This window comes from Malus domestica, chromosome 11, assembly GCF_042453785.1.
Source record: "Malus domestica chromosome 11, GDT2T_hap1".
Taxonomy (NCBI): domain Eukaryota; kingdom Viridiplantae; phylum Streptophyta; class Magnoliopsida; order Rosales; family Rosaceae; genus Malus; species Malus domestica.
The window spans coordinates 40,786,890-40,805,579 of record NC_091671.1 but is presented as its reverse complement, the minus strand read 5'-3'; the positions used below and the strand labels follow the sequence as shown (position 1 = coordinate 40,805,579).

Sequence of the window (18,690 nt, the reverse complement as noted above, 5' to 3'; positions counted from 1 at the left end):
TTTTCACTCTTTGGTTAATTTTTTACAGTACTTCTTGCTCAAGTTCAGATATGTGAAATCAAAAGCACCACTTTACTAGATGATACCATTTTACTTGATCAAAGTTGTTCTCATATTCGCAACTTAATGCACCAATTTTTTTTTTTTTTACATTATAAAGAAACCAATACCGACTTACCAACAATGTTGATCTTCATTATCTAGATAATATATAAATTCATATCTTGCCAAGAATAATACAATTAATAATTATGATACAGTTGTACGTTGGCTTTCAAAAGAATATAGGTTACAAGTTCATTTATAAAAAAAGTGTACGATTTTGGAACAGCTACCCAAAATTACAAAATGAAGTATGAAAGGAATATGAGAATGAATTTGTAGCTCAGATGGTTCATAATATTTACTCTTTCATCCAAGATTTTGTGTTCGATAATCAATCAATCAGATGAGATTATGAGATTTAGACCTTGTTGTCTTGACGATCAAGATCTTCTCCACAATTGTTACATAAGTTGGCTTCTCTCCTACATAACAAAACCATGGAAAGCCACATAAGACCTTTTACCACCCTAACCATACCAATAGTCACAGTGAGGTAATATAGCGACCAACCAACAAAGTCAGCCACTCCTAAGCCCATTGCCAGCTCTCTTTTGGCTTTAGCCACAACAGCCAGAGACTCAACCTCATCCCTCAACCTCCACCACCACAAACAACCAAAGCTGGCAGCTATTGCGAACCTCTCAACCCACTTTTCCTCTTTAGCGCCACCGAAAACCGTGTCATCCACCACCGGCTTCACCACAACCCTACACCAATGAAGCATCGTCTCATGCAACCCTAGGAAAAATATTGCTCTGCTCAACAAACATATTTTCTCATCAACAACACCGCCGAAAGTAGCGCGCCCATCTACTACCTCCGTGGCGACGATGCTACCTTCAATTCCCAAACCGACGCAGACTTGCATTGTACATAGGACGATCCAAGCAGTGTATAAACGGGGACGGAAAATGGGACTCGGAAACTCAGTTATGATGGTGATTTTTCCTGTTATGCAGTGGATAAAGGCAGCCGTGGTGACAACGGAAACAAGAAGATAGAGAAGAGAGGGGGTAGCGTAGAGGAAGAGATAGAAGATGCATGATGAATAGTAGTTGGAGGGCTCGGGAGGAGGAATGATGAGAGTGGGGAAGCTTAAGCTGAAGATATAGTTGGCGCAAGATAGCCTGGACAGGATGAGGAATGAGAGGGGAAGCAATAAACTGAGGAGGGTGAGTGTGAGAATATGGAAAGGTAGTTTTAGAAAGGTAGTCGAATTCATCAAGAGCTTATTAGCGCTTTGTTCCCCATTGTACTGCCAATCCATTTTTTGTTGTAAACCCTAAATTAAAGTGATTGATCGATATTTTTTCTTGTGTAGGAAATGAGGAACATAATGTGAGAGGCTTAAGGTTAAGCTATATACCTGATAAATTGATCACAATTATTAGTTGCCAACAAGAATATATAGTGCTCGCCACGCCCAAGTATAGTTGACATGCATGTGGACATGGTCTTATACAAGCCCACTCCTCCTAATAATTGCTTGAATGTATACACATATAGTGCTTTTTGATCAAATATAAGTGGTGGCCAACATCATCACCATATTGTTTATTGACTGCTGTTAAATGAGTTTAAATTTTAAATTTTGTGTAAGAGATTGAGTAAATCTACTTATCTTACAATAATTAATGTGATGATTATGTTCATCATCACTTTATAGTGAAGAGCAATAAAATGCCCTTAGTGACACAGCAGTTAGCTAGAATCATACATATATAAATTCTGTAAGAAATTCTACAACATCAAACTTTATCCTTGCTATATATTATTAGAGGGTGCTGCATGTAACAGATACAATTGCAGGTCATTGATATATTCTGTCACCTAATCCTATTCCAGTGGTGCTAGTTTATTGCCATATATACATACATGTGTGTGCGCACTAATTAAGAGTAACAAAAATGGTTGGTCGTGGAAGATGCTTCCTTCTTTTTATTATTACTGGCGGATGAGCATACACTATGTGTGTGAACAATTTCATTTTTTTTTTATTAAGAAATGTGATTAGTTTTTAAAATTTTAAAAAGAGTATGAAAAAATGATGATGGGATAATTTCTCTTAATAAATGCATATTTTATCTTAATATTACATAATTACTATTTTTTCCTCCTTATGTAAATATTGTGTATCAAAAGTAAGGGTAAAATAGGAAAAATAGGGATATGATTGTCATTTTCTCAAAAGATACAAAATTACTATTTTGCCTTCCATATGTAAGTATTGTGTATAAAAAAATGAGGGCAACATAGGGAAAAAGGGACAAAAGATACAAAATTACTATTTTGCCCTTCTTATGTAAGTATTGTGTATTAAAAGTGAGGGCAAAATTGAAAAAAAAGTTGACAATGAGGGTTCTCTTAATAATAGTATAGATTATTATTATTATTATTATTATTATTATTATTATTATTATATTGCCATCTTCATTATGCATCGATAATCATCCATTTACGGCCAAGCAGACTTCTGCCATAGCAAATACTTGCTTGTGTATTTAGTCTTGTTAACTTGGAGAATTAATAAAACCATGATCAATTAGTCTCTCTTTTTCTAATGAAGTTTTAATATTTCTTAATTAGTTACAAACAGTCGTGCATGCCGATTCCTTTCATTGCATGTCACCTTATCTGGAATTATGGCATAACGTGTGACGTGGGATGATTTACTAAAAGCTTGTAGATGTACTCACGAATATTTTGATGATCTGCAATAATACAATCTATAGATATTATATATATATATATATATATAAGAAGTACTGACCCCTGATTGGTGGCCACGATGGTGATCAAGTAATAGTAATCTTCAGTCAACCAACAACATTTTCAGGTTGATATATAAAAAGTTCAGCTCAAAAGCATGCTACTGCTGTATTAATATAAAAATAAATATGCTGAAGCACTCAACAATTAATATATTCTGGTAAAATCAGATATTATAAGGTCGATCCTTAGTTAAGTGGTCCAGACTCAAGGCATGCTGTCAGTCTTTATACAATATATAGTTGGTCGGACGAGTTCAAACTTTAGGACTTTTCTAGTATGCGGGGATATCTATAGCAGTTTTGGACACTTGATTGTTGTATCTTTAGCTCCACGTTCGGTGTTTCATTTATTTCCTGCATGCCATACACCAGCAGCAACTTGCTGCCCCCTTTAGATTGTTGGAAAACCTGCAAACCAGCCCCTTTCCTTCCTGCTGCTGCCCTACGGGTGTCTGTTCTTTTGGATCTGGGTTTATGTAAAGGAAACCTTAAGCAGAACGGCATCGTTTCGGCGTACTAAAAAAATAGTAAGAAGCTAAAAACGGCGCCGTGTGATCATTGAAAGTTGAAAAGATAAGGGGACCACCTTCCATTCGTCCGTGTCCCCTTCCATTCCAGCTTCAAGCCTTCAAGCCTTAGCCAGCGGCTTCCACCTTCCATTCCAAGGAGCCTCGAAGCCTAGAAGCCAACATCTTCCAAGCCAACTTCCATAGCCACTTTTAATGTAAATATCTAATGTTTTTTGTTTTAATTTAATTATCCCTAATTGATAGTTTAATATAAAATTTTGTTTAATTGATATAGAATAATTGATATGAATTGTATTGTTATTGACGAATGAATTGTTGATTATTGATGAAATTAATTGTAGATTATTGATTAATTGAATTGTTGATTCTTGAATAAATTAATTGTTAATTATTAATAAAATTATATAATTATTAATATTAATTAGCTGAATTGTTGGTCTAATTAGTTATTACTTGTAGTAGACTCTATCTAGGATTAAGTGACTTTTTCTTTTCATTATACATTTAGGTAATGGAATGATACTATAAGTTATGGGGAAGGACAATCGATGTTTTATCACCCGTTAGTTTGATAATTTTGAGTGATTGAAGTATAATATAGCAAAAGATGTAGCATTTTGCCATTATTGCTGTTTTTCAAATGTGATTTTGATAAAGCGAGAAATGATGGAAGTGATGTCTTCACTGAGAAACGGTTTACTAATTGGAAGGTAAGGATTCAAAAAATTTTGCCCCTCCACCTAACAATTTCTAACTTCGCCACTGTCATACACTGAAGCATAGAAGAATTTTTTGCAAACTTAGAATACATAATTTGGCTTCCATTGGCAGCTTCTCCAAATTATTATCGTGCCATAATCTAAAGCACACGAGGGATCGTCCCGTTTCTGTTTGTTTGTGCACATCTGTAAAAGGGCAACCCTGTGATCTCAGTTTCTGCAAATGGACACACTCACTCTCTCACTCACTCCCTCCAATAACTACCATGGCATCAGCGAAGTAAATGATTGACAGGAGGAGGAGGAAGCAGGCCCTCCATTATATATGCCTGAATTGGGTTCACTCGTGGGATCTGACTTGTCCTGTCCTATCACAATTATATTCACGTAGGAAGGAAAAGTGTTAAAGTTCTTGAAAACAAACAAACAAACAAACAAACAAAAACAAAAATTGAACGCCGTTGCCGGGGATCGAACCCGGGTCACCCGCGTGACAGGCGGGAATACTTACCACTATACTACAACGACTTTGTTGTTACAACCACCCACTTCTCCATTATTACGCTATTTTCACGTTTTGGTTTTTCGATATTTGGCTTCTTCTTCTGAGACTGGGTCGTCCTATGCACTTCACCCTAAACCCTAAATGCACGAGTGGCTTGTTAACCCTAAAAAGCCCAAACCTAGAAGAGGCTTCAAGTTCCAGCCATGTCAGGCTTCCCACCGGAGTTAATCTTTGAAATCCTTTAACGGCTCCACCCTGATGATTTGCTACGATGTTTGTCCGTCTCCAAAGCTTGGAATGCTACCATTCATGACCAGCAGTTCATCAAACCCATCTTCAACAACTCTTTTCGCACTCGGAATTTGGTTGGACGAAAAAACCGGTTCATTATTTCTTCCCATCGCCATTTTACGACACCCTCAAAAGTAGATGGCAGCCTGCTTTTTTTTCTTTCCATCAAACAAAGAACTGGCCTTTGGTGAAATGTGTATTGCAAACCTTTGGTGTTATCAAAGAATGGTGAAAGGGTTCTTGTGGTGACCGACTACAATGGGATTCTTTGGATTGATAATTCAGTGCAAAAATGGGACAAAAATACTGAAACTTTTGGTCTGCCCCAATGCTTTGTGTGGGGAGCGTTTGCCTTCTTGATGGAGACTGTTTTGTAGTTGGGAGCCATAAGCAAATCTCTTCTACCTCTAAGAAGAGAAAATTTTCAAGCAAGAACGATTCTCATAAGAACATGATTAAGCAAATCTCTGCAATTACAAGTATGTGAACTTTTGCTCCCTCGTTTAGACTAGGCTTATTGATCTATGTTATGAATCATTTGATGGCGACCATTCGTTATTTTTGTTAGTTCGCAGACTAGTTCTCTTTTGGTAGTGCATGTCTAATATGTCTTAATTTGCAGACTAGTCAACTTGTATAATTTTTATTCACCTCTCTTTTGGTAGTGCATGTCTTAATATGTTGTCCTTATAGTCTCCTGGTGTATAGCACATATTTTTCAACTTTTGTGTGCAAAACGTAGAAATTGATTGTTGCACCCGGAATGCAATATGTGGTTTCAACTTGGTTGGATGGATTCGTAGTCAAGTAAAGACTTTAGCGTTTTCAACTTGGTTCATCTTTCATGCTCAGTTTACATTAACTTATTTGGGTTGCTTGAGTGTGCAGAGATTTTTCCTTGATATCTAAAACGAAATTAGAAAATGTACACCTAATTTTTCATGCCTCTCAAGTCTCAACTCTTTGAAGCGAGACAATATCAATGATCGATCGCTAATAAAAGAGTATCATATGGGGGTGTAATACCAATACCTCCCCTAAAAAATGGTTACATATAACCGACTCCACAATTTCTCAATTTGTTTGGCCAATATATATTTTACAAATTACACTAATTTAAGAGAAAAAAATTAAAACTTTATTTAAGCAGACAAATTTATTATCAACTAACTTAACATACATATTTGAACCTTTCGTGGACAGTGGATATTAGATTTACTTGTTACATATAATTTTCCAAATTCATCCACTGTATTTCTATAAGGCTGCATTAAAAGGTGTATGGGGCCAACATGTTCATGTTGTCCATTGAAAATATCCCTTTGCATGGCTCTTGTCTAATGGGTGGGGCAATAATATTGGATATGTGGTGGGGTGGGGCTATATGCAATAGTGAGAAAGGGAGGGAGGAAGGTGGAGGTGGTTATATGTGCAGTGCGTATGGTAAGTGTTCATAAATTTATATTAAATGAGTGAAAAGAAAGAGAGAAAGCAACTTGGAGGGGTTTCTGTCATCTCTTAGCTTATCCTCCTCCTTTGCTTTCCCTTTCCTCTCTCTCACTCTGTTTCTCTCTCCTGTCTCTCTCTCTTAATCAATTGGACAACTCTTCTGTCTCATCTTGATCCATTTCTTCCTCCTTTTTAGTGTCATTTGCTTCTGCAGCTTCCTTTTCTCCATCCCCAGAAGAAAAAAAAAAGGAAAAAAGAAGATAGAACATCACCAAGGAGGAGGAGCATGGATGAAACCCTTTCTCCAGAACCAGACTCAGATGTTTCAAGAAATCTCAGGCCAGAAACTCAGCCATCCAAAAGAAGGTAGGTATATATCTATCTAAACCAAACAAAAAACGATGTACTGAAACAAAGGGAGGACAGGAGTACGGAAGGAGAAACTGGAAGCTTGAAAATCACTGCCTTTTAAATTTCATCATAAACTTTTATAAGTATTTTTGTTATTTTTAGTTTTAACATATACATGTTCTTGTATTGTTGTAGGAAGGTGGCTCATGAGAAGACTGTTGTGACAGTGAAGATAGGAGCTAATGTTGGGAAGCTAAAGAATGAAGGGCCGCCTTCCGATCTTTGGTCATGGAGGAAATATGGCCAAAAACCCATCAAGGGATCTCCTTATCCAAGGTTTTATATTTTTCTCTTTTCTCATGATCAGTCACTCCATGGTCTCACATATTAAATGTCAATTTCCTCTAATCAAATTAGGAAGTCCCCATACAAAAAGTGAATTTTCACACTCCAATTTTCTTTCCCGACACATCAAAGGCTAAGCCTATTAATGAACTTTTACAAGGGAGAAGTGCAGAAGGGGAAAATCACTACCTTGATTATTTGTACTCATGCATGCTGTCATCTATGATCATATATCAAGAAATTTGGAAGCTTTGATTGGTATATGGTGTGATTTCAAAGTTAGTACAATGTTTTAGTTTTGTTGGTATTTTTGTTGATAAGAGTGGTTTGCACCGCGACTGACCGAGAAACCACCCGATGATGCAGGGGGTACTACCGTTGCAGTACATCGAAGGGTTGCTCGGCGAAAAAACAAGTGGAAAGAAGCAAAACCGATGCTTCAGTTCTCATAATTACCTACACTTCCAGCCACAATCATCCAGGTCCTCCTGATGTGAATGTGATCTCTACTACCCAACAAGAACAAGAAGATGAACAGACCCAACAAGAACAAGAAGATGATCAGAAGCAAGAGCAAGAACAAGAAGATGATCAAGAACAAGAACAAGATCAAAAGCAAGATCAGGATAAAAAACAAGATCACGAACAAGAACATGGGAAATTGGAAGAACGCTTCCACTACATCGAATCCCCAATCAGATCTTCCCAAGAAGAACACATTTTTACGGCTCACGACACGAGTTTTGGGTTCTTATTGGATGAAGAGCAAGAGCCACTGTCACTGTCATATTCTCAGCTGATGAGCTTCTCAACACCCAAATTATCAGAAGAAAACAATGACTTTTTTGATGAGCTTGAAGAACTACCAACATTTTCATCCTTCCCAAGCTTCATGGGGAGGACTAACAATCTTTCCTTTGGAATTGAAAGGATTCCCTCTGTCCCTTCTTGATCCATGTGAAAATTAAAACGTTTGTTTTTTAGTGTTTTTAGAACTATGTACCTAAAATATATGTATTGTCAATAATATATGTCATCTTCTTGTTCTTGTTCATCCCACACAACCCACCACCAGTTGTTTTTTGTAGGCATCTTTTACAATATTTTTTTTTTCTAATATTTGGGTTCACAAAATGAGAAAAGTTGGATCACTTTGTCATCACACTCATGAGAAAAAAGTTAATGATCGAGTGGGGGTAGGTTTAAGTCACTTCAACACTGTCCTTCTAATACATACATACACATAGTCGAAAAGAATTTGTACGCATCTGGAATGAAATTAGCAGCGACGATATTTAACTCAATTACGTATTATTATGGGTAAAAATCGAAACACGTGCACATGTTACTTGCCTAGAGAACCACGTCCATTATATGCACTTGGAATGCCACAATGTCAATATCTTACTTGATTACACATTCGCATGCAAAAAAATCGAAACACTTTCCTATAATCAGCTTGGGAACCGTCATTTTAGCAAGCGCTTGGAATGCACCAATGACAATATCTGAATCAATCACACACTATCGTGTAAAAAATAAAAACACACAATAATACGTAATCATATCAATACACTTAAATTTCTCTCGCCACACATTGAGAGGTGCTATCTATAAGTGAATTAAAGATGGCACGAGGTGCACGAGTGCTCATCACACATCTTTTGGAGATGTGGTGTTGTTAGTGAGTGTGCTCTTTTTCTTGAGTGGTTTTGGTTCGGTGGAAGAGCCGTCCGTCCGTCCTGCTTTCCAGAGAGTTTTAACTTTGTGGGTGGTTGATTTCCAACAGGATCCTCTTCGGATCCTTTTGGTGAGGATTGTAAGGATTTGTGAATCGTGTTCATTCATCGTACATCGTGCAATCAGTTTTTGTCAAGTACTACTTATGTTTAATTTTAAATAAAAATATTTAAAATAACTTTTGATCGCACGATATATAATAAACGATCACGATTTACGAATTTCTGAAACCCTCGTAAAAAGAATCCAACAAGCATGCGGATTCGGTTGATTTGGTGGAGGGGAGGGACGGAGGGAGAGATGTTTGTTTGTTTGTTTCTTTGCCATTTTCTTTAATTTTTTTAATAAAATAAGTATTAGGTACTGGAATCTGTGCAATCCACAAAGTCTATGTTTTATTTGTTTTTTGGTGTTTTATGGTTGCAGATTCCCTTTACAAAAAGCCAAACATCAAACTATAACAAGTAGCCATCTCTGGACCAGGCGTGCAAGTCACGTGCCGTAGAAGTCATTCAAGCTTTTGAAGATTCCAATCACCAATCATTATCCTTTTCTACCACTCTAAGTTACCAGCATTAATAGGTTTAAACAAGTTCACCACCACCGACCGTAAAAGGAGAGAAATTCTTGTGTCCAATGTCAAGACTACATAGGTTACCAAATCCAGGATTTGGATCCTTTCCTGAGCCAATGGAGAAGACTACATAGGTTACTAAACCCAAGATTTGGATCCTCTCCTGAGCCAATGGTGAGGATCATCCTGACCAACCATTGTGAGCCGTTGGATAAAAATCCAACGGCTACAAACAGGAGGTCCTTTTAAAGTTATAATAATTATAGCCGTTAGATGAAAATCTAACGGCCCATAATGGTTAATCGGGAGGATCCTCTCCGTTGGCTGAGGAGAGGATCCAAATCCCCAAACCCACGCACAAAGGAGTGCAACCCTTACATTGAGGTTTGTACCTACACAAGGTTCCAAAAGGCGCTAAGCACTAGCGAGGCTACGGATAGGAACCCAGCGCCTAGGAGTCTAAGCAAGGGGCCTAGACAGTTTATTTATTTTTTTTATTTTTAATTTTAATTAAATTTATTGTATAACATATAAATAAATGTATACTTATAGTTAAAAAAGTACATAATTATAATATATAAGTTGCAAAATAGAATGACACATAGATTATAAAGTATTATAACGATTGAAAGGGATCAAGTATTAAACAAGTCTCTTACCATGAATTAAAAAAATAAAATACAAAATAAAAGTTATTTATTTTATGCATAAATAAGAGTCGTGATCCAGACGGTCTAAGAGGGCCACCTAGATGGTCAAGATGCCCTTTTTAATTTTAAAAAGCTTAGGAATTAATCAAAAAAGGAAACCAGCCGTCTAGTGCATAAACGAGGCCGAGGTGGCGCTAGATGATGATTTTAGAACAATGCATATGCAGGAGACCTAGTGGTAGTGGATAATTTATATGTAAGTGGGTCGAACAGTCCAACCGATCCTACCATTGAACAAAAATTTCGGATGCATGACTGAAAAACCAGCATGCCAGAGGGTTTTTTTTATCCCTTCTTTATTTCATACCAGAATAGGATGCTTAAAGATACCAAGAGAAATTTCTATTCTTTCATGATTCAAGTATTAGTAGTTCAGAGGAAACCAACAGCAAAACTAGCGTTTCTCTACACTGGTTGACGGATATTAACGCCATCCAGCATTAAAAGTTAACCCCGTAAATATATCCCTCTTCTCACCATACAACTCTACAACATATCCAGGTCGTTACTTGCAACAAACCGTAAAGTTCGGACACTAGATTCACCTCTAACTGTCTGCAACCGTCTGCTCAGCAGATTCATCTTCAATCGCTGTTGGGGCAGCCAAAGGTTGGAAAGCTTTGAGTGGATTCGATATAACGCCATCTATAAGCCCGTATTCTTGGGCTTCCTTCGCACTCATGAAGAAATCGCGATCCGTGTCTTGGTTGATCTTTTCAAGACTTTGACCAGTGTGGTAGGCGAGATAACCATTCAAGTTTGCCTTATGATGTAGCATCTCATTTGCCTGCATAGAACGACAACTGCTTAGAGATTTGATGGCGGGTAAAAACAATACACACCAACCCATTCAAAAAAATAGCAGACCAAAGCCTTCTACAAATCTTTGAAACCTAATCTTCCTTAATGGCGGGTTAAATTTTCAAGACATCGAGAGTTCTACTTTAACCTATAAAGGTTGAAGTACCAAAATAGACGGGCATGATTACCAGCAATAAAAGATTAAGCAAGATGTGATTGCTAAAGTAACTTGAGGTCCCACTATATAGGGAGAGAGGTTAATCCTTTTTGGCTTTCGGTTGACACAGAAAGGTTTCACAACTGGAAACAAATAACATACCTGAATATCGATGTCAGTTTGCCCACCTTGAGCTCCACCAAGAGGCTGATGGATCATTATCCTCGAATTTGGCAAGCTGTACCTTTTTCCTTCAGTGAATTAATGCAGCAAATATGAAAAGTACTTAGCAAACTTTAGGACACAAAACCACAAATTATACAAACCAAAGGTCTACAGGAATTGCTACCTTTGGTACCAGCGCTAAGCAGGAAAGCTCCCATACTGTTTATGAAAAAGCAAATACATATATCAATTACTGGTCAGTGGTAACAGACATTCTGTTTCAGTTGCTAACATTAGCAACAACCAACAAGTAAGAAATCTTGCCATCAATAAATAGCTGAAATTCTGAAGAACTAGTTGACATAAGACGTTACGTATAAGCATTAAACAAATGTAATCTTTCACAAACTAAAGCCTAAATCTGCATCAGCATCTCCACTCATACAACGGAGAAGAATACCTTAAATTTTTACTTTTTTAATAAAATGGGAGAAGAATCCAAGACAGAACAGTAATAGCCAGCAGCATCACTCGGAAAGACAATAAAATGGAGGAATCGAACGAAAAAAATTAAGCAAATCAAGTCAAGAGTATCTGTGAAGCAGCATAAAAAATTGTGTTTAGAATAAATTTAATTCCCAAAGCTACTATTTGTATCCATATAAGCTAACACTAGACACATACAGAACAATGGAAGACTCATTAGTAGTAACTGGGAAAGAGAAGAGTCTATGATAGAGGCAGGTACCTAGCAGCAAGTCCAACACATACTGTGGAGACGTCAGGTCGAATATGCCTCATTGTGTCAAAAACGGCCATACCTAAGCAGATAAAGAGCTAGTTATTCAAGTAACATATAACAATTGCCTTACGAACAAAAATTGTAAACATAGCAAGACAATTTTGTAAGATAGATCGTACCAGCAGTAACAGATCCTCCTGGTGAATTTACATACATCACAATATCCTGTTCAGAAATCAGAAGAGACAATCTGATCAATCAATTGGAAAAATACGTTCAATTCCAAAAATCACTGCAAGAAACATGCGAGAGAGAGAGAGAGAGAGAGAGAGAGAGAGAGAGAGAGAGAGAGAGAGAGCAACGATAAGCAAAGAACAGAAATAGAAAAGTGATAAGCAAAGAACAGAAATAGAAAAGTACAGACCTTCTGAGGATCAACAGCATCAAGGTAAAGAAGTTGAGCAACAATTATGTTTGCCATATCATCATCAACAGCTCCCCCACAACGTATTATTCTCTGACAGTCATGTAAACAAGAAAAGCATTAGTTAAAAGAAACTAACTACCGATGCAAAACACGCTAAATTAAACAGGAAGAAAAACACAAATAGCTACTCCTTACATATTGGAAAAGCTGACTAATAACACTTTGAAAGCGTTCTTGCACCATGGGGGGTGGCCCCTGTCCCTGGGCATACGCAGGGAAGTATGGCGAAGATGGAACTTGCACATCCTCCCTACAACATCAAATTCATAGTGACGTAAAAAAAATGAAAGATATGCACAACCTTTCCTATCCGAGAAGATATTAATAATGCATGCACACTAAATCCACCTTATGGACCAAATTCCTTGACGAGAATTCTTGTCTGCCGGTGTCCAAAATTCACCTGAGTAGATAGCTTTCACTGGAGAACTCTTTTTGCTGCTCCCAACTAAATTTGTCAACTTCCTGCAAACCATTATAACCATAAAGTTTTATCCGACCCCGATAAAATGGAAAAAGCTTTCCTTTACGTTGCATTCACATTCACCAAATTAACCAAATTTCCATGAATAAAGCAGAAGTACAAAATCTACAGAACTGGGTTAGCGGAAATTTAATGTCTGTGCATCCCATATGTTTAGCTTAAGCAGAATAAGTTTCCCAAACGTCTAGAAACACACAAAAATAACACATAGCATTGCTTTCGATTATCCCCATCAATTTTCTCACCAATTACCTGGATTTCTGGGTTTTCCGCTATTTTCCAAATTATGAAACATCAAATTTCTTATCTTAACGAATCCAAATAGTTCTATTAAGTATTAAAAAAAATATGAAATTTCACTAACTAAGGAAAAAAGGGCTACCCCAAGCAAAAGCTCCCCGCTTTGCGAGAGTCTGGGAGCGTCTATAGTACACAACCTTATCCTGCTTTTGTTTTCACGACTCGAACCGTGACCTTGCGATCACGAATGAACAACCTAGAAAAAATTTAAATGCAGAGAGTGAATCAGAAGCTAAATTACCTTGAAGGAAGGCGTTGGAAGGGGAGAGAGAGGGTCTTCGGTTGGGGAGAAGAGCTAGGGTTTGGAGCGAAGACGAGGGAGTTGAATCTGAGAGCAGAGGCGGAGGTGGAAACGCAGGTCTGCGCCATTTCTGAGTTGGTCGGAGTGTAAATTGTTGGGGAAGAAATGACGAAGTTGAATTGTTTGGCGCCTTATCTGCAAAAAGTAAAGAAAGGAAGGAAGCTCACACGGCGGCAGGCTTCAGGGAGAGTGGAGCGTTGGAGCAAGCAACACCTTACCACCTTCCACTCTGTAATTATCTTCCACCCGATTCTTAACTTTTTTGGGCCTTCTCCACCTTCCAAGCCTAAAGCCCATGGGCCCATTAATACGTAGCCCATAATTTGTAGGATTGTTATTTGGATTTTAGGGACGAAAATACAACTCGGTGGAAAAGCACACGAGCAAGATTTTATTTTTGAAATTGATCCTAGTTTTTTTAACAAGCGATATATTAAACTACTTTAATCAATAACTACAAAATAGGGATACACAAATGCAATGTGCAGAACGCATTGTCCTAGTCAACTAGTCTAACCAATTTTGAGGACTTGTTGAGATTGATTCTACTCGTAAGCACTTACGTTCGAAGTGCTTTTATCATAAACATGTACGTATTTTATTAGAAGTCCAAGTGCTCAAGTAAAAATACTTGGAAGGCTTTCCGAAGAAGCACATAAACAGTTTCTTCTCAAGAATGTACTTATACAGTACAAGCATTTTTAACCAATTGTTTTCACCAATTGAAACATGAAAATGTAATTTTGCTCAGATGGAAGTGCAAATGCAATACCATTGAGATGGAGAGGGGCTATATTATATGCAACGGATAAACAATCTGTACTTGTATAAAAATCTCTACTCTGAGTTAAGAATCTTCTCCCACAAACCCCCTAAATATGTACTTAATAGTTATCAACTACTCTGTGTAGAATCATCAGCATCCCCCGCCATTTCCGAAAGATGCCATTGAAAAGAATGGAATGTTGCCTCACTCTGCGGGATGCAACTTCAAAGCTAGAACAAGATTGTTGCAGACATTAGCATGTATTTTCTACTGCCGTCTTTTCCTGGATTGCCTTGTAGCACTTAAGACTGCAAAGAGGAAGCTTGGACTTAGAATCCCTATACTTGTATGGATTGGTACACGATGGACCCGCACAATTCTCACGCTGAGGAGGATAGCTGAATTTCCATGCCACAAGAAGTTACACCCTATCAGGAAACAGGCATAGATATTGGGTAGAACTTGCAAGAAAAGTAATTACCTGCAGGGTTTAGCATCAAATAAACCGGGGAGACCCATGTCGTTGGAGAATGTCACTATAGTACCCACAGGGCCCATCACAGTTCTGATGGTGTTTGGCGGAAGTGTCAACGCATTAGCCGCCCTCTCCTGCATAAAATAACGAGTGATAGGACCGAACTGCTAGCATGTTACAGAGACAGAGAAAGAGGAAGGGAGGGAGATCATCTCATAGGTTTCAATACCTGTGCAATTTCCTCTTGTCGCTTCTTTATCTTGTCTTCTCGCTTCTTCCTGCTGGAATCTTGACCGAGAATTTTTCTAATAGCCTCAGCCTACATAATTCAATAACAAGAAATAACTACATAAATAAGTCTGATTTCCACTTCTAACTTAGAAGAAATTAATGGGCATGATGAAAGTAAGGCAAATAACAAACATACCTCTGATTCCCTAGCAGCCTTCTCAACCTGCATTCTTCGTCTCTGAGCAACCTCAGCTTTCTTCAGTTGCTGCTCCACATCTGTAAGTTTCTCCTTTTGCTCTGTGGTCAACCAAAACAATAACATGTAAATATTACAATTAACTACAGTAACAAAAAATTCAAAGGACATGAAATCATGGTGGAAAAGCTCACTTCTAGATGGTGCAGGTGGTAATCCGTTAGGAAACTCAATTAAGCTTGAACCAGGGGCCGCATCTTTGCCCGACTGAAGGGCCCTTTGACGAGTTGTGAGAGTCATTTCCTTCTTACCATCCATCAAAGAGTCAACAGCTTCCTTCTTCTGTTTCTTTTTACCTTCAAGCTCCCCATCAGATAAAGAATCTTGTTCTTCCTCATAATCAGTGTCTCCAGATACTCTATCGGTTCTTGACTTCCTTTTAAGGTCTTTATCCAACCTTGATGCACTGGCATTATCAATGTTGGAAACTGCAGAAAGTTTTCTGTGCTTCCTGCTTGATTCATCATCATCATCTCTATACACTGCAGCAACCTTCGATATTTTGAGTTTCTCCAAATACCGAATCTCATCATCCTCTTCTTCATCTCCAAAATCTCCATCAAGGACGCGCCTCTTAGGCACTCGCTTGCTCTTACGAACTGGTTCAGATATATCGCCTTCCTTTCCAGAGGTATTCTTTCCTGCTGTCCTGCCCATCGAATAATTATCTCTGCCAAGACTAACACCACTTCTTGAGAAATCCTTCCATGGAATTCCTTTTAAGCCTCGCTTCTTATCCGAAGGAGAATGAATATCGTCCGAATTTCCCTGCTATGAAAAAAATTTGTTTAATGAAAATATCTTAATAGACTAACCATAACATATGCATTTATTATGCTCATATGCACACATAATTGCAAAAGATAAATTTCCATACATAAAGAGATTCCAAATATCCATTTATCCAATTAACATGATCCACGTGGTGACTAGTAGACTGTCTGCTCTGGTCAAACGAACAAGCAAGTTGATTACAACAAATTTTGAAAAACAAAATTAACATTCTTTCTAATAAGTACACTCAAAGTTCAAATTTTTAACAAAGACATTAAGGCCCCATAACACAAATGCTTACGCATAAATCTCAAATAATATGATGCAAGACCTCAAAAACTTAAAAATCCTCTTCGTATAATTGGGAAGATACTGAGTCCCTGATTCATGCTAAGAAGAGCAATAGTTATTACCAGAAGATTTTGCTTCTGCCGTGGTCTAGACACATCTGACAATCGAGCAGTCTTTGTAGAAGACCCACCCTCCGTTGTACCATTCAATGTAGAGTTGGCCTGAATTGTTCGTGTGACACCACCAACCTTGAGCTTAACCTTTTTAACCTTGTTCTCATTTCCACATCCATCTAACCCTGACAACCTAGTACTTGGACTTTCACCATTTCTCCCATTAAATGCATCATCACTTATTGACTCCAATATCAAATCATCCTTCATTAAGCTTGAGCTCTTCCCATTAGCAGGGGCAAGGCAACCTTCGTCAGAACGCTTGTTATTGCTCCCATTTCGTCCTGTCTCATTCTTGTAAAACGAATTACATCCTCCACCCTTACTATCCTTTTTGTGAGATTTTTTGCCATTACCTGCTGCAGAAGACCCCCTGGCCATGCATTCATTAAGACTTAATTCTTTTCTCTTCGAATTGGCATCACAACCTGCATTCTCATCACTAGAGACCTTGCTCTGATCATCTGAAGGTGTAGTTGATGACAACGGTGACTGATCATGGAGTTCAGTATATGAATCAGGTCGAGGTCGACGAAACGTTTGACTTCTCTTCTTTCTTACAGCACTGCTTATACTGTCCAGTCTATGATTATTGCCCAAGTCTTCCATGAGACAATGTTGCTACAACTCAGTTCTTCCGATGCCACTACTTATCGAAACATGAATTAAGAAAAATACAACGCCAACGAGGTACTCCAGCGAAGCCAAAAGCCTACCCAGAAAAAAGGAAACGTATTTAATTCCGAACAAGAAAATCATATGCCGTCAGTAACACAACATCGCGTAGGAGAAGGGTGTTAAGCACTCATAATATGACACCCGTGAGAACAACAACAAACAGCGAATTAAGCCATGAAATCCAATTAGGAACGGAAAGACAACAACACAAATTGGTATTGCTAGCTGATCAGTATGCAGCTGAAAACCCAGAGTCCTAGTAGCTAACAGATAATTAACAAAAACAATATCAATCAAACCGATGACATTCAAACACGATAGAACGAGCATTACAAAAGCCACAACCCAACAAAAATAAAAAAAACAGAGTGCAATATAGCTAAAAATCCACTAATTCCATAAAGGGCTGCAACGAAAGCCCCAGATCAAGCAACAATTGACAGAAAGTAGCAGAATTTAGAAGCAATTCGAAATCAAGTCCACAAATTTAGTAAATTAAAAGCAACCCAACCCCAAAATTGCATACCTCCAAACCTTAAAAATACACCAATTCAGAACATAATCAAGACAAGGACAATGGCACACACTCATCATTCATCAGAAACAAACTGAAGACCACAAACAAACACTCACCCAAAAACCCACATACAACAGATTGAAATCTAAATACCCACATAAAAAAAACCTAACAAAATCACAACCAATAGACCGATCCAATACCTTGGCGAATCGAACCCAATTGGTGCACCACCCGAAGCCGCCGCAGCAGCAAAAGCAATCGAAAACCTCCCGAGAGAATAGAGAAATAGAGAGAGACGCAGAGAGAGAACGACGAATTGGGAATTGAGAATTGGGGTGGGGAGAGTTAAAAAAAAAGAATGCGGTGGGTGTCTGGTTCGGGCAGGGAGACAGGCGGTGGAGGAGCTAGGGTTAGAGAAAGGGAAGAAAGAGAAGGAGAGAGAGCTGGAGAATTTAGGGTAATGCGATGAGGAGAGAGAAAGAAGAGAGAGAAAGGAGGGTGGTGGAGAGAGAGGTAAAGGAGAAGAGAGGAGAGAAGGGGACTGGCTTGGCTGCCTAATAACCTTCGTGTTCACCATTTTGCTAATTCCACGACCCAAAAGCCCAAGTTTTTTTTTTCCCCCGAAATTCCCCGCTGCCTGTGCCCTTTTTATTTTCTTGTTTCTTCTCCGACTCGCCGACTCGGTCAACTCGCTCGCTTCCAACTCAATCCTCTTTCCCTCCCTCATCTTATTTTCCGTCCTTCTACACACGGTTTACGCTGCAAGTGTATGCGCAGGTTTACTATGCTGCGCACTCTCGGCTTATGCTAGTGTGGAGCCACTTTCTTTTATTTTATTTTACATCCGCGAGGACTAAGACGTTGACCCTCCTCATGCATCATAAATCTAAAACGAGGATCCTCTTTATAGAGATTATAAAAATTCTCAAATCGTGTTTGTTCAACGTATATCGTATGGTTAATTTTTATTCATTACTGTTTACATTTTATTCTAAATAA

The 18,690-nt window shown here is 38.2% G+C and overlaps 4 protein-coding genes and 1 non-coding gene across 7 annotated transcripts; 1 reads left to right on the top strand and 4 right to left on the bottom strand.

Annotated features, from left to right (window-relative positions):
• Window positions 1–324: 324 nt before the first annotated feature.
• Window positions 325–1,456, bottom strand: LOC103427456 (uncharacterized). The gene has a single exon (XM_008365508.4). The coding sequence runs from the start codon at window positions 1,370–1,372 to the stop codon at window positions 464–466; it is 909 nt and encodes a 302-aa protein (XP_008363730.3). The 5' UTR covers window positions 1,373–1,456; the 3' UTR covers window positions 325–463.
• Window positions 1,457–4,581: 3,125 nt separating this feature from the next.
• TRNAD-GUC (transfer RNA aspartic acid (anticodon GUC)) lies at window positions 4,582–4,653 on the bottom strand. Its single transcript has one exon. It is a non-coding gene; the product is annotated as a tRNA-Asp (tRNA).
• Window positions 4,654–6,400: 1,747 nt separating this feature from the next.
• On the top strand, window positions 6,401–8,112 carry WRKY1 (probable WRKY transcription factor 35). 2 transcript variants are annotated; one of them, NM_001293967.1, is given in 3 exon segments: window positions 6,401–6,736; window positions 6,917–7,057; window positions 7,433–8,112. In NM_001293967.1, coding segments are annotated over 3 exon segments (807 nt in total). In that variant the 5' UTR covers window positions 6,401–6,656; the 3' UTR covers window positions 8,019–8,112.
• Window positions 8,113–10,417: 2,305 nt separating this feature from the next.
• Window positions 10,418–13,800, bottom strand: LOC103449201 (ATP-dependent Clp protease proteolytic subunit 5, chloroplastic-like). Its single transcript, XM_008388491.4, has 9 exons — window positions 13,468–13,800; window positions 12,791–12,907; window positions 12,578–12,692; window positions 12,380–12,472; window positions 12,135–12,180; window positions 11,962–12,034; window positions 11,398–11,432; window positions 11,211–11,299; window positions 10,418–10,877 (listed from the first exon to the last, which is right to left on the bottom strand). Exons 1-9 carry the CDS (start codon window positions 13,593–13,595, stop codon window positions 10,638–10,640), a joined length of 936 nt encoding a protein of 311 aa, XP_008386713.1. The 5' UTR covers window positions 13,596–13,800; the 3' UTR covers window positions 10,418–10,637.
• Window positions 13,801–14,285: 485 nt separating this feature from the next.
• Window positions 14,286–18,490, bottom strand: LOC103449200 (uncharacterized). 2 transcript variants are annotated; one of them, XM_008388489.4, is made up of 7 exons: window positions 17,892–18,490; window positions 16,443–17,205; window positions 15,390–16,026; window positions 15,196–15,296; window positions 14,998–15,087; window positions 14,775–14,902; window positions 14,286–14,691 (listed from the first exon to the last, which is right to left on the bottom strand). In XM_008388489.4, exons 2-7 carry the CDS (start codon window positions 17,100–17,102, stop codon window positions 14,547–14,549), a joined length of 1,761 nt encoding a protein of 586 aa, XP_008386711.1. In that variant the 5' UTR covers window positions 17,103–17,205; window positions 17,892–18,490; the 3' UTR covers window positions 14,286–14,546. The 2 variants fall into 2 exon arrangements, with proteins under 2 accessions (XP_008386711.1, XP_008386712.1); XM_008388490.4 differs by having other exon boundaries at window positions 15,390–16,023.
• Window positions 18,491–18,690: the final 200 nt, after the last annotated feature.